Here is a 15000-nt window from a genome sequence, read left to right as displayed (position 1 = left end):
ATATTGCAGATGCAGATTTATCTCACTGCAGATGCATGCTATGTAAGATACAAAGCATACTATTATTAAAGCAAATCTAATTCTATTTGTTCAGCATAGATATATTTCAAGAAACTGTTAATTAAAAACTATTTGCCCAATTAGAGGATTGTTAAATAGATAAATACATTAGTTATTCTGCAATATCCTTCACATCTAGAAATGGAAGATCAATGTGGTGCACAATAATGTTAGATGAGCATGCTCATTTTGGATATACATATCAACTATGTATGAGGAATTGCAAGGGATGAGCATGTTACATTTCACCTCTCAAAATTTTAGGACAAGCTGAAGATACATATACAAAGCATTCTCCCCATATGGAAAAGCAGACACTAATATATTAATTTCCACATGCATGTTCTGCATGTCCTAAAAATTTGAAAGATACAATTTTCATGATAGGCATAGACACAAATAGCGTACAGAGGTGTACACAAAAATGAATACGAATACACCTGAAACCTTTTTTTGCCAGTTGTTAAATGAAAATTGCAATGATTGATTGAAAAGAAAATCAGCCACGTTAGCCTAATATCTACATAATTTATGGCTTTTGAAAATGTTTTGTATTATGAAGTTATTGATACGTACCTTGTGAGGTATGTGGCTGATGTAAGACAGGTCTAAATGATAGATAGATAGATAGATAGATAGATAGATAGATAGATAGATAGATAGATAGATAGATAACCTTTATTGTCATTTTTTTTACTGTGGGCACACTGACACACATTAAAAATGAAATTCTGTTGCCTGCTCTAAAAAGTGTACACATACATAACACACACATAAACATGCTATATACATACATAGGTATATACCTACACCCTTACATATAAATACATATAAATGTTAATCACTGTCCATCTTGAATACGTAGTGGAAAGAGGAAGCTTGAGAGTTCACAAGGTTGATACTGTATGGAACAAAACTGACTGAATCTGGATGTTCTGCTTCAAATACTACCACGAAGCCTTCTCCCAGAAGGTAACAAGGAAAACAGGTCATGAAGAGGATGGGTAGTGCCCCAGGCAATACTGCTCAAGCAATGCTTATATGCTATGTCCTGGATAGAAGGGAGTGAACTGCCAATAATCTTTTCTGCCATCCTTATCACTCTGCACCGCCTTCCTGTCTGATGCAGTAATGCTTCCAAACCAAACATAATGCAATATGACAGGATGCTCTCGATCAACTCTCTATACAAAGTGGTAAGAACAGGGGGAAAAAGATGTACTTTTCTCATGCGATGCAAAAAATGCAGACACTGCTCTGCCCAGTGTCTCGGTGTTGAGTGACCAGCCAGCCTACTCATTAGCTGCACACCGAGAACTTTGATGCTGCTAACCATTTCCACAGGTGAATAATTAATACATAGAGGAGTGTGGCTGTGCCTGCCTTTTCTGAAATTGACAATGATCTCTTTAGTTTTTCAGCATTTAAAACTAGGCTGTTTTTATTACACTAGTTCACCAAAACCTCAACCTCCTTGTGGTAAGCACCCTCATTGTCAACTTGAATAAGGCCCATCTTGAATAAGGTCCAGTTGTATTGTCCGCATATTTCACAATATGGTTGGTGGCAAACATAGCACAATAGTCATGGGTCAACAGGATGAACAACAGCGGCCTTAGGATGCAACCCTGAGGAGAACCTGTGCTCAAGAAAATGTTGGAAATATTAGTCCCAACTTGCATATACTGGGGCCTGTCAATAAGAAAACCAAGAATCCAGTTGCACAAAGGTGCATTTAAAGCCTAAAAGGCCCAGGTTGTCTACTAGATGCTGAGGAACAATTGTATTAAATGCCGAACTGAAGTCGACAAACAGCATTCGCGCATGAGTATTTCTTTAAGTGTGCTAAGCTCAGATGGAGAACAGAAGAAATAGCTTCCCTCTGTAGAGTGATTTGGACAGCAAGCAAACTGAAGCAACTCAAATGCTAGAACACCCACAATCTACTCATGCATACAGCTGATATGTGAAGAGTGTATCCAAGTGTCTCTTGAAAAAAAAATCCATATGAAAAGCAGGTGTAGAATTTTATGTCAATGTCATACATTGTTTGAATGATGTGCCATGAGCATATACTACAGGAATGAGTAGGAACAGGATACGAAATGTTAAAGCATTGACAAAAATGGTTAAATTAAAATACAATAACTGAATCAATAAATATAATGACTCTTGATGTATTTAACGATTTCATTCTTCTTTCTTGACCATCACTCCCTCCAAATGTATTTGAGCTTCAGTTTCCAAGCGTAAGCCAAAGGACTCAAGGACTATATGTGAAGGACCCACCACTCTAGCCATTTCTGCTGTCACACAACTATTTAACATCCAAAGAGGTTTTCTCTATGATAAGAAAGCTAATCTTCTTTACATTATTGTCATTCTTTTTTGTGTGAAAAAATTTCCAACTCTTCCGAAAGCTGTGTCATTGTTATATATTACAACACTACATTTTTCATGTGGTGATGGTGAGTAAAGCATCATCTTTCAAATTCCTGCTTTTCACAGGTGGCCATGGAAAGAGTCCTGAAGGAAAAAGAGCCCCCCCCATATGTTCCAGTGTTAGACTCCAGTGGATATGCACAGGCAGAGAGGATGTGTCCCTCTCATTATTGCAGAATTATAATTCCCATCAGCCTCAATGGTAAAGGAAGCACTCTGGCAACTTATGAAGCCTACAGATTCTCCACTTCTGACATCTGGCACACATAATGAATAGCTGGGCGTGCACTGATTTTGCATAATGGGCTTGAGGAGTGAAGCGGGAGCCAGATGCTCAGTATGAGGTTCCTCATAGCCTTTGCTTCAGAAAGCAAAGGACAAATATTTGCATATTTTCTACTCAATCAAGCAGATGAAGAGTTTTAGTTTCACCTTGCATTTACAGAACAGTGACATGTCAGTCAGTGTATCTTGGGGAGGAAAGGGGGAATGTGACTTCTCTCTTAAACAGGAAGCCCTAAAATCTTTTCCTTCTCTTTCAATCAAACTCGACCCAAGATCCCCACCCTTACTTCCTAGGCTGTACGAATTGCTGGCTGGACCTTCTTTACTGTATAGGACCATGCTCTTCCAAGAAAAGCTAGCAAGGAAGACCAGGAATGAAGAGGTTTCGATATAAATAGCTTATGTGGGTGCCAGTCCAATCCATTCCCTTGCCATGCCCTTCCCCTTCTTGAAAATTCCAGCAAATGACTATTTTCAAAGGCATTCCAGTCTTAGCTTAAGGCGTTTTAAAGCCAGCCTGCACTGAAAAGATGTGACTAATTAATTTTGTGGGTACAGACAGTTGAATGTGTGCTACGTGGTGCATGTGCTGCGTGGGTGAATCTTGTTTGCGTGCAAGTATGGTGGATTTGTGTAGTTTGTGTGGGTGCTGATGGTGGGCCAGCTTAAACTTTTAGTGATGTGGGCACAAAAGAGATGCCTTCTGCTCCTTTGCTTTTGCCGGTAGAATAAAGAATGTGTGTGTGTTTTTGTGTGCGTGTGTGCAAGTGTACATAGGGGATTTGTTTTGCTTGTTTCTATGCAGCCTAGCCTTGATCAAACAGAGCTGGAAAGAGGCACTGCAGCTGGCTGCTATAGTAGCAGCTGTGGTCACTCTCTGATAATAATTAATTTAAAAATCCCTTTGCATCCTGGAGGGTCTGATATGCTTATCTCAGCTTTTGTACCTGGAGTTAATATATATTTTTGTCTTTTGTCTCTCCATGTGAATCTACATGATTCTCTTCTGTTGTCATCCACAGCATTTTTCTATTGCACGATATGCAAGCAAGATTGAACCCTTAAGGCTATTCAGGCCGGAGGAGCAAAAAAATATGAAAGTCTGGATCTGTGAATGTCAAGTGTAGCAAGAAAAGTCTGACAGTTCGCTCAGCTTCCCACACCAAGCTCTCTCACCCATGTCCAGATGGAGGAGTCAGGAAGATACAGAGCACCAGTTCTTTCAGCTTTTTTATATCTGAGATCTGTTTCAACCCACTGCTGTTAGCCCTGTGCAGCCTCATCCAGTGATATTTTTATAGAAATGTAAATCTACTAATTTACTTCCCGATATAGGACTTCAAACATACCCATGGAGACATATAGAGGTGGGTGACAAGTTTACACACACACATGCACACACCATGTGTCATTTTTATGTGATCTAGTGCTTAAATTCAGATAAAAAAGAGAGGCAGTTCTTGATTCATAGTGCTGAAGAAAGATATCTTGGCTTTGGAACCTGACTCAGATCTGTACTAGGCAACATCATTATTTGGTGACTTGTCCAGTCATTATATTTCCATCTAATCTATGTTGGAAGGAAGAAAATTATCCCCAATATGACACCATATGCTTTCATAGGAAAGACACAGTGCAAATATAAAGCGTGGATTACTACATTTTGTCCTGCAGTTATTCGCATAATGTCTTATTTTGCTTTTTAAAAACCTTCCATGTAGTTTTCTATCAGTTAAAAAAAATGAACAAAGTGGATTAAAATAACTAAGATAAAATCCTTCTGAAATTAAGTACATGTAATTTTATTCATACAGAGGAAGTTTTGAACCTTCATTTCCTGAGAAAATCATTTATCCTTCCTTCCTTCCTTCCTTCCTTCCTTCCTTCCTTCCTTCCTTCCTTCCTTCCTTCCTTCCTTCCTTCCTTCCTTCCTCCCTCCCTCCCTCCCTCCCTCCCTCCCTCCCTCCCTCCCTCCCTGAAAAACAAGTGCATTTGGCAGGATTTTTAATAGATTTTTTTTCCTGCCTTTCAAATTACTTCTCTCCCTACAGAATCCATAATGATGCTGTATACGTATCCTCATGAAAGATTTTGAATGACATCTGGAATATCAGATGGTTATTGCTATTAACCTATTTATAGAGTGGGAAAATGAATGAACTAGAAAAAGGAAAGGGTGTTTTAAGAAAAAAGGAATGGAAGGAAAACTGGATTATTGCACTGTGAATAACATCTAGTGAAGCATGGTGAAATGATCCCCTTCAGTTTCTCCATGCACATATAGAGTATTTGGAAAGGCTAGAATTGTATACAGCAATACTGGGTCCACTCCGTTCCTTTGTGGTACACTTTCTCTGTTGCCTCATCTTCCCTCAGTGTCCCCACCCCAAGACCCTGATGGCCCCAAACCCAGTTGGCCTTTCTCAAGACATACACATACACAAACACAGACACACACAATCATTTTGTTATCATGGCTCTTGAATTGCACTATTGTTTTAGTTTTAACCTTGTATGCCACCTAGAGTCACTTCAGTGAGTTGAGTGGCTATATAAATTGTTTTCTAAAACCAATAAATGCTTGACAGTTTGTATACAAGAATCTTGTGTCCTTGACATCATCAGGCTTGTACTGGGAAGGGAGGGAGTTGCAGGTGAAATTTGGAACTTTGAACCTTTTAAAATAAAGTCACTGTGCAAAGTTCTGGCATACTTCTTGTTTTTTTAATAAGCAATCCAAAATGAGAGTCTCTGAAATTTCCAGGGATTTCAAATTAACTTGGGCTTGTTATGGCTGCAATAACTTATTTTTTCTCTGTTTCTCACCTTTTTATTTTATACTCCATACAGGAAGAGAAACGTTTCATACTCTGTAAATATAAATACTTAACTATCTTCTTATCCTACTTAACTCTATCCTATCCCATTCCATCCAAAGGCAGAAGGATCTGTATTTGAACCCATGTAAGACATATTTTTTGTTTATGTATCAAGACCCTCAAATTATCCCTAATGTCTATTGATGACAAGCACTTGGTACCCTTTTTTTAACATTTTAAATTATAAGTCAGACTTAGGAGTTTGTACCTTCTGGTGACAGTAAGATGTAATTTGGGAGGATTTGCAGAGGATAATTGGTGGGAATGTTTAACTTGATATACTGTCCCAGCTGGATTCCCAACATAACTTAAAAGCAAATTGGATATGGTGAAAAGGCTTTTGCAGGAAGCAAGATGTGTTTGGTGTTTTCATGTAAGTGTCTTAGAGATTAGGGAATGGAACCACAAGGTGAAATACCACAGTAATTTGTGTTTGACCTCCAGACATCCACATACATCAGGGATCCCCTGCAACTTTAATTAGAAGCTTGTTCTCACAACTTCTGATTTTTAATGAGGCCCATCTGATAAGCACAATAATATATTACTGATGAAGCACCACCCTCCTATTGCGACACTGCAGGGTTTCACACTCAGTGAGGAATTTTAAAGCTCATAATAATACCACAGGCATGATTGTATGCTGCATGTTCAGAAATAAGAGCCACTAAATTTTCTCTCTAGTTTATGAAAAATTTGTTGCTTTTAATAAATTTATTATGCCCCTGTAGTTCCCAGAATTCTTTCCAAAACTACAGTAAGCAATATATGCCATACACAGCTGATAATCTTTACAATATTATCCAACACAGTAATTATAATGGTAGTGCATGTCAGGACGCATATTTGAAAAGATTTTTTTTCTTTAGACCCACAAAACTGAATCTGAATTTTTTATTTTAAGTAACTGAAAATACCACTGTTTTAACAACTTCACATCACCCATAGGCTGGGATATGATGAAGTAAATTATTCATTTTAAATTATATGTTTATGGGCTCTCTGTTTGTGTGTGTGCATATTCTTCCTCCACAACTAAAAGCAGGATAAAATGCAGGACAAAGACTGCTTTTACACTGGAGAAAACATATAACTTTGATGTATTCAGAGTCCCTCACATAGTTGTTTTTAATAATTATAAGATTGACAAGATTCAGGGAATGCTCAAATTCCATCTAACTCAAAGACAGTAATTGACCAGATGTTAGAAATGTACAAAAGCTCTCTGTGAGGAAAAGGTATAATTTGAGTTGATCTTGAAGTACAAGATTTTCCTCATACTTGTCACTTCAAACCCACTAGATCACAAGTGACAAACTCGATCGCATCGTGGGGTATCGTGACGTATTGGGACTTTTTTTTTTTGCCTTTGTAGGGCTGGGGTGGGCGTGGGCCACATCTGCCCCACGGCCCGTGTGTTTGACATACCTGTAGTAGATGAAGTGAACCTTATATGCTCTTCTGCTAAAGTCTCCTCTGGAGGTGTCCAAAATCACATACAGAAATCTGGATTATAGTAGGGTATCTTAGCAACCAGAGATATGGAAAAGTTCAAGGTATAAAACTGAGGTAAAGCCATATAACAACTAAAGGAAATGGGACTATGTGCCACCTGATCACCCTCCACATTCTTTTAAGTCTTGCATGCAATGTCCCATGTGTGTTACATGACTTCAGAAGTGCTGCAAGAAATGACAATTTCCTTGTAGGAAGAGTGTTACTATCAAATTTCAGCTTACTAGGAAGAACCTGGTTCAGGCAATTTATTTCAAAAAATGTCAACAAAATTTAAAGAAGCACAGATGGCAGTATCAAATACCTGTGGGGAGTTGTAACTATTCCCAGTGCATCCATTTCCATCTATCAATTGAACTGTTGCTAATACAATAAACTTCTATCATATAGCTTTTAAAGACATAGAAGAGCTTCTGGAGAGGGAAAAAGGGATATTACTATTCCACTAGAAGAAAAGACATATTGCTTAGGTTGAACTGTGTAGCCCTAGACTTTCAGGGTTTTGGTCCCCAAGTCTCCAGTTGTGAGACCATGTTTCTGAAGCTACGCTCATCAGATCAGTTGGGATTGTTGCTAGTGTACCAGCATCCCTGCTGCATGGCAACCTCCCTGCGGCTGCAGGCCATTTCAGGGTTAGTTATCCCAAAGGGCCTTTTACACGAGGCAACTGGTTGTTTTTTCTTAAAGACATTTTGCTTTTCATCCAAGAAGCTTCTTGGATGAGAAGCAATATGTCTTCAAAGAAAAACAAGAGTTGCCTTGTGAAAAACCACCTTTGGGTTGGCAGTGAAATTCCCCAGGCTTATGGTCCTGGGAGACTTCAACCTGCCATGGACCTATGGCCCAGATTATCTTGGGCCTGACTTTTCTTGATTTTGAAGGAATGGTTACTTTGAGGTACCACTGATGGGCAATCACACTTGTAAAGGTTTCCAACTCTAGGATGTGGTGCTTATTTTAGTTTTTTAGCTGAGGGAGCAAGCATTGTCCAAATACATTTCTGTGATCATGTGGCCAGCATGACTATATGCTGAGGTGTATGGAACACTGTTGCCTTACCACCAAAGTGGTACCTTTTTATCTACTCACATATGCATGCTTTCAAATTGCTAGGTGGGCAGGAACTGTGGCAAATAATGGGAGCTCACTCTATTTATAGCTGACATTTCAGTGTCTTTAATCACTGAGCTGTCATGACCCCCAGTCACAGTTTTACCATATCCAAAACATTTCCTTTGGAGATCTGAATTCTGGAGATTGCGAAAAATCCAAATAGCCACTAGAAGGCAAAAAAGAGACATTTCTATGTTTCCTTGTTGCCATGTGGTAAAACATCCATATTTTTGAAACTGAGATGTGCTAAACCTAATTGTAAATATACTTCTGTCTACCTATAAGTAAGGAAGATAACCTTGATAAAGATATGAGGGAACCTAGGCCAAAGGGACGAAACATTTTTGAATTCTGCAATGAGATAACATTGGAAGTGCCTTGGTATTACTATTTAACTAAATAATATGAAGGAGGAGGAGGTACAATCACACTTGCAAGCTTCTGTTTTTGTAGCCAGACTCAATAAAAGTAGCTTTAGCTTTCCTGTGCAGTGGATTTCTAGATCAGAGGGCAAATTTAGCTGAAATTTTGCTGAGCAGTTGATTCTAATTATCAATCTCTGAGCATTTGCAAAGAACAAAGACAATCTTATCCCTACTTCTTTACTTAATGATGGGTCAAGGCTGTTTTCAGTTTCTGTTCAGTTATTCTGATTTATGGGAATAGTTATGGTCATGTTAGTAGAGTACCTTGCTTCAAAAAGACATCACAGGACTGGTTATTACTATAAAACTCCTTAATTTATGAATTACTCTTTTTTTAAAAAAAATATTACATGAGTCTCTGCCAGGCAATTTCAGGAGAAAGAGGGAGAGATCCAGTTCCCTATCACTATAAACAGCTGATGTTAATTATGTTGGGCTTCTCACAACTTATGGGCTCTTCAGAATTTGGCTTGTGTTCACTGCCTCTTCCTGGCTCACTGGCAGGTTCACTCTCTTGCTGGCCTCCATTACCATTTTGGGTGATCTTGCTGATCTCCTTTACTTTAGCTAACATTTCCTCTTCTTCCCCCTCCTCCCCGTCTTCCTCTTCTTCCATGTTATCTGCAGTGGTTGCCATGGCTACTTCTTGGTTCTGCACTCGGCGGGAAGGTCTCAAGATGGCTTTGCGAAAACCCTGTTTGAATCGGTAGGAGAGGAAGCCATAGATGATAGGATTGGTGCAACTGTTGGCATAGGGCAGGACAACAACCAGAAAGTAAATTCCAAAGAGTGATGGTTCCTCAGGCAAAGTCCAGATGACGTTGATGATGTTGAGCATATAGAAAGGTAGCCAACAGAGTACAAAGACTGCCACCACAATTACTACCATGCGTGTGATTCTCCGTTCAGACCGTTTGCGTTTAGCTGTCAGTGCTTGCACCTTTCTACCTGATGAACGAACTTTGACAACAATAAGCAGGTAACACAAGCAGATAATCAGCAGTGGCCCAAAGAAGCCGAGTGTAGCTGTGTAGATGATGAAACCTGCTTTCCATACTGAAGCAGGCTCGGGCCATTTAATGTGGCATGTACTCATACCATGAGGGACTTCTGAAAACACAACCACAGGCAGCACCACCACAGATGAGATTACCCACACAGTGGCACTGACAGTCTTAGCTACTCGGACTGTCCGCCATTTTGAGGATTTCACAGGGTGCACCACAGCTAGATAGCGGTCAATGCTCATCACGGTGAGGCAGAAAATACTAGTAAATTGGTTTATGGCATCCACAGCCATTACTAGACGGCACATAAATGAACCAAAAGGCCAGTATGATAAAGCATTTTGTGCTGCCAAGAAGGGTAGGCCAAGCATAAAGAGTTCATCTGCCAGTGCCAAGTTGAAGATATAGATGTTAGTCACTGATTCACTAACTGAATGGCACAAAACCACATAAATGACTAGAGAATTTCCAGCTAGTCCTACAACACAGACAATGAGATATACCAGGGGAATAAGGACACCACTAATATCTAGGCCCAGACTAGAAGCTAGGGATAAATTTCCAGAAAGAAAGGCTGTACCAGAAGTTGTTGAATTTTCTTCCCAAACAGCCACTGTGGTGGAGAAGTTGAAACTGTCCATGGCAGAAAAAGGAACAGCAGGACAGAATTATCCACAGGATCCCTTTGGAGGACTCTGTATTTGACAAGAACAGAAACAGATAATTTATCATTCACCTTATGATCCACAAGCATTTTAGATAGTATGTAACTCTGCAGAGGGCTTAAGATATGGAATAGCAAATGATGGCCAGTGAATCTCATGACTACAGGCTAGAATTCTCTATATATCTCCATTGCTTCTACCGTAATGTTGGCTATAGTGGATATTTACTTTTCAGCAGGCCTTATTCCTGAGTTAAGGCACAACTAAGAAGTGGAATAATGATAAATTTCCAGAGAAAATTGGTAGAATAAAGGGAAAAAAGAAACACCATGTTAAAAAAATCTTGAAAAATAGAGCAATCTTTATCTTCAGAATATCACAAGAGAGCAGATTGTTATGCATAATGAGGTTGGCATCAAACAGATCATGAGAACAACATAAAATCCTATTAAGTGGCCAGAATAAGGTCCAAACTTAGATTCCTTACCTAATAAAAATGAGGCTCAAGAGCCATAACAGATAGAACTCTAATGTACATTAAGACATATTTTTCAACCAACTCAATCATCCTGCATTGTCAAAATTATTTCCTCTAAAGGCAAATTAGATACAGGAGCTCATGCATACACATACTCAAGATGGTGTTTCTAAGAAGAGCAAGTCCTGTCAGCTAAATATTTAATTGATGACAGTGTATCTATAGAGAATCAGTTTGATGTCTTATATTAGGGGACTTTTGAAGCAAAACTGAACATAAATATTACATATTAGATGATGATGATGATGATGATGATGATGATGATGATGATGATGATGATAATAATAATAATAATAATAATAATAATAATAATAATAATAATAATAATAATAATAATAATAATAATAATAATAATAGTTGGAAGGGACCTTGAAAGTCATCTAGTCCAACCCCCTGCTCAGGCAGGAAACAATATACCATTTCAGACAAATGGCTGTCCAATCTCTTCTTAAAGACTTCCAGTGTTGGAGCATTCACAGCTTCTGGAGGTGAGTTGTTCCACTGATTAATTGTTCTAACTGTGAGGAAGTTTCTCCTTAGTTCTAGGTTGCTTCTCTCTTTGGTTAGTTTCCATCTGTTGCTTCTTGTCTTGCCTTCAGGTGCTTTGGAGAATAGCTTGACTCTCTTGTCTTTGTGGCAACCCCTGAGATATTGGAACACTGCTACCATGTCACCACTCATCCTGCTCTTCATTAAACTAGACATACCCAATTCCCGCAACCGTTCCCTATATGTTTTAGCCTCCAGTCCCCTAATCATCTTTGTTGCTCTTCTCTGTATTCTTTCTAGAGTCTCGACATCTTTTTTACATTGTGGTGACCAAATCTGGATGCAGTATTCCAAGCGTGGCCTTACCAAGACATTGTAAAGTGGTGTTAACACTTCATGTGATCTTGATTTTATCCCTCTGCTAATGCAACTTAGCACTGTGTTGGCTTTTTTTGGCAGCTGCAGCACACTGCTGGCTCATATTTAAGTAATTGTTCACTAGGATTCCAAGAGCCCTCTCACAGTTACTACTATTGAGCAAGGTACCACCTATACTATACCTGTGCATTTGGTTTTTCTTGCCTAAATGGAGAACCTTACTTTTTTCACCATTGAATTTCATTTTGTTAGATAGAGCCCAATGTTCGAATCTGTCAAGATCCTTCTGTATCTTAAGCCTATCTTCTGGAGTGTTGGCTATTCCTGCCAGTTTGGTGTTGTCTGAAAATTTGATGAGTTCCCCATCTATCCCCTCATCCAAATCATGTAGATGTTGAAGAGCACTGGGCCCAGAACAGAGCCCTGGGGCACCCCACTACACACTTCCCTCCATGTAGATGCAGTTCCATTGAGGACCACACACTGAGTATGGTCGATCAGCCAGCTACAAATCCATCTGATGGTGATACTGTCTAACTGACATTATCTTATCAGGTGGTAGGTTGTGGTCTTTTATGAAATGCCTTACTGAAGTCCAAGTAAATTATATCCACACCATACCTATGATCCACTAATTTTGTCACTTGGTCAAAGAATGCAATAAGATTTGTCTGGCATGATCTGTTATTGACAAACCCATGTTGGCTTTTGGTAATGACTTTGTTTTCCTCTAGGTGTTCACTGATTTGTTGCTTGATTATCTTTTCCAAGATCTTCCCAGGTTTTGAGGCCAGGCTAATAGGTCTGTAGTTTCCTGGATCCATTTTTTTCCTTTTTTGAAGATGGGAACTACATCAGCTCTTTTCCAGTCCTCTGGTAGTTCCCCAGTGCTTCAGGATCTTTGAAAGATATAGTTCACCTGCAACTCCCTCCCTTCCTCATTAACATGAATTTCTAGTTCACCCTGTTTACTGTTCATACTCTGTGCATTGGTGTATAGACATTTGAGTCCTTTGTGACTGATCCTGTGTTTACTTTCTACATAGCCTGTGTGGTGCCTAAGTTCCCTTATTTTCTTGTTAGATTAGTGCACTTGGTGTGGCACTCACTATTAAAAGCTTGATTTTGCTTGAAAGCTAGGTTGACATTCTTGTCCACACATACGCCTCTATGTTACAATATGGATAACCCTATAATTTTTAGATTGCCAAGGACAGGAATGTTCTGTATCAATTAAATCACTGCCCCCGTTATTCAGTTTAAATATTTCTCCAGAAAATCTGTGAATATCAATGCACAAACATCTATTCATGGCAAATGTTAAATCAGTAACTGATGGAAACAGAATAGAATATAGTTAAAACTAAAAATATGATGATCGGTGATTAGATGAGGACTTATTTACAGAAAATCCTATTTCTAGTCCAATGGAAAGATTAAGGCCGAAGAATTAGATCTTAGCTTGGAGAATTCCTGAGGTGACTTCCTACCTCAGTGGGAGAAGTGCAGTCATGATGCTTTTCTTCCCTTGGGAGACAGTTGAAGTGTGGGAAGCTGCTGGAGAGAAGACTGTGCAGTGGAAGTATAGGAAGCAAAGGGAACTGCAAAGGCAGGACATGCAAGTGTAATAAGGCAAGTGTAGGAACACCACTACCCACTCAACATTTTTATCTTTTGAAGTGAAAGTAAACCCATTATCCATCAGGTGAAAGGATAACGATCTATTTACTTTTCACAAAGTACAAATAAGTGCTTTATTTCCTTTACTTCAAATTTTTACTAAGCAATTTTCTTGTGTTTGGATGCCTGGGATTTCTTCTCCAAAGTCCTACCCAGGCAGCCTCAAGATCAGGATACACAGCTCTGACTTTGTTGTCTAAGCCATATGGAAAGCATCACATTGGGAAGGCTGGAATAGGCGCGGAACAATTTTCCATGATTACAGAGAATGATCCTTTCCCAGTGCTATGTGGGAAAAGCAGGACTTAATAATGCAAAGTTGACATTAGTTGTTTATCCAGTACCAAAAAACATTTGGATGTAAAGCTTATAGTTCTACCATTAGAATGATGATTATTAAACCATCAAAAGATGAAATTTCCATTTTTAAACACACACACATACACACAGAGGCCATACATACACAGCCACAATCTTCAAAATAATTAGAACCTGCTGTTTGAAAGTGATGTTCCTATAAACCCTATAAATACATAGCTGGAGGTGATGAAAGCTTATCTTGATTGTAAATCGCTTCAGTGAAGGATTATATTTTTCTTCCATGAACATATGCTATTATATTATCTGCCTGTGAGAATTCTAAAAATCTTTTTCATCATATGGTCAATCTATGGTGATAATATAAAGAACCCTTTCTTACAACACGCATTGTGTCTACTTGCAGTTGGCTGTACAACCACAATCTTTCAGATATACCTTTGTAATTAGCTATGGATGTAGTATTGAACCAGATAATTCTGGAAGAGGATTGCAAAGTACAACTAGTCTCATCATTGGCATCCTTCAGTCTCGAAAGACTATAGTATCGTGCTCTGGAAAGAGGTCCTAAAGCAGCATCTGGTGTGGCTAAAAAGGCCAATTCAAAAGTGGCAGTCCCTTCCACACTGAGGGAAGATATAATCTGTCCCCTGTCCAGCCCCAGGATTTCGCTGGTTCGCGACTGCCTCTTTGTCTCAGCCTGCCGCACAAGTGTCTCTTCGAGAACCAATTAACCATCCATGAGAGACTCATCTTAAAAGCCTCCAGAAATAAAGAACCCACATGCTCGATAGAATATATATATTTCCCAGTTTCATTTGTAGAAATGATTGTAACATATTGTGAAATCCCTAATATCCAGCTAAATTCAGTAATTTGAGTCTCTTAATAGTAATTAAAACAAAATGCAGAAAAACCATTCTTTTTTTAAAAAAAGATCACCATTCATTGAATTGGATTGACTTAAATATTGGACTTATACTGAGTTAATTTGTCTTCTATTATGTTCATTAAAAAAATCTGGTACTTGCAAAGATAAATTATTCTAGAGCAATGCAGCTAACTCTAGAGCTATGGAATGATAGTATAGTTATGATTATCCCTTAACTATATAGTTAGCCTATAGAACATTCTCTCTAGCTACTTATCTATAACTTAAAACTCGTATGTATTCAGACAGTGCTTGTAGTAGTTTCTGTTGTTATT

The 15000-nt window shown here is 38.7% G+C and overlaps 1 protein-coding gene across 6 annotated transcripts in view; it reads right to left on the bottom strand.

Annotated features, from left to right (window-relative positions):
• The window catches only part of SSTR3 (somatostatin receptor 3), a 368714-nt gene that overhangs the window by 350686 nt on the left and 3028 nt on the right, over positions 1–15000 (bottom strand). For 4 of the 6 annotated variants that reach the window (XM_081330893.1, XM_081330891.1, XM_081330892.1 and 1 more), the window contains one exon: positions 6619–10421. In XM_081330893.1, coding sequence (XP_081187019.1) covers positions 9126–10367 — 1242 coding nt within the window. In that variant the 5' untranslated portion in view covers positions 10368–10421 and the 3' untranslated portion in view covers positions 6619–9125. Of the gene's footprint in view, positions 1–6618; positions 10422–15000 lie in introns of those variants that run through there. The other 2 variants (XR_014026877.1, XR_014026876.1) reach the window with 2 other exon arrangements.

Source organism: Vipera berus (genome assembly GCF_964194415.1).
Source record: "Vipera berus genome assembly, chromosome: 6".
NCBI classification, from domain to species: domain Eukaryota; kingdom Metazoa; phylum Chordata; class Lepidosauria; order Squamata; family Viperidae; genus Vipera; species Vipera berus.
The sequence above is the reverse complement of the archived record's forward strand: the minus strand, read 5'-3'. Positions and strand labels throughout refer to the sequence as shown.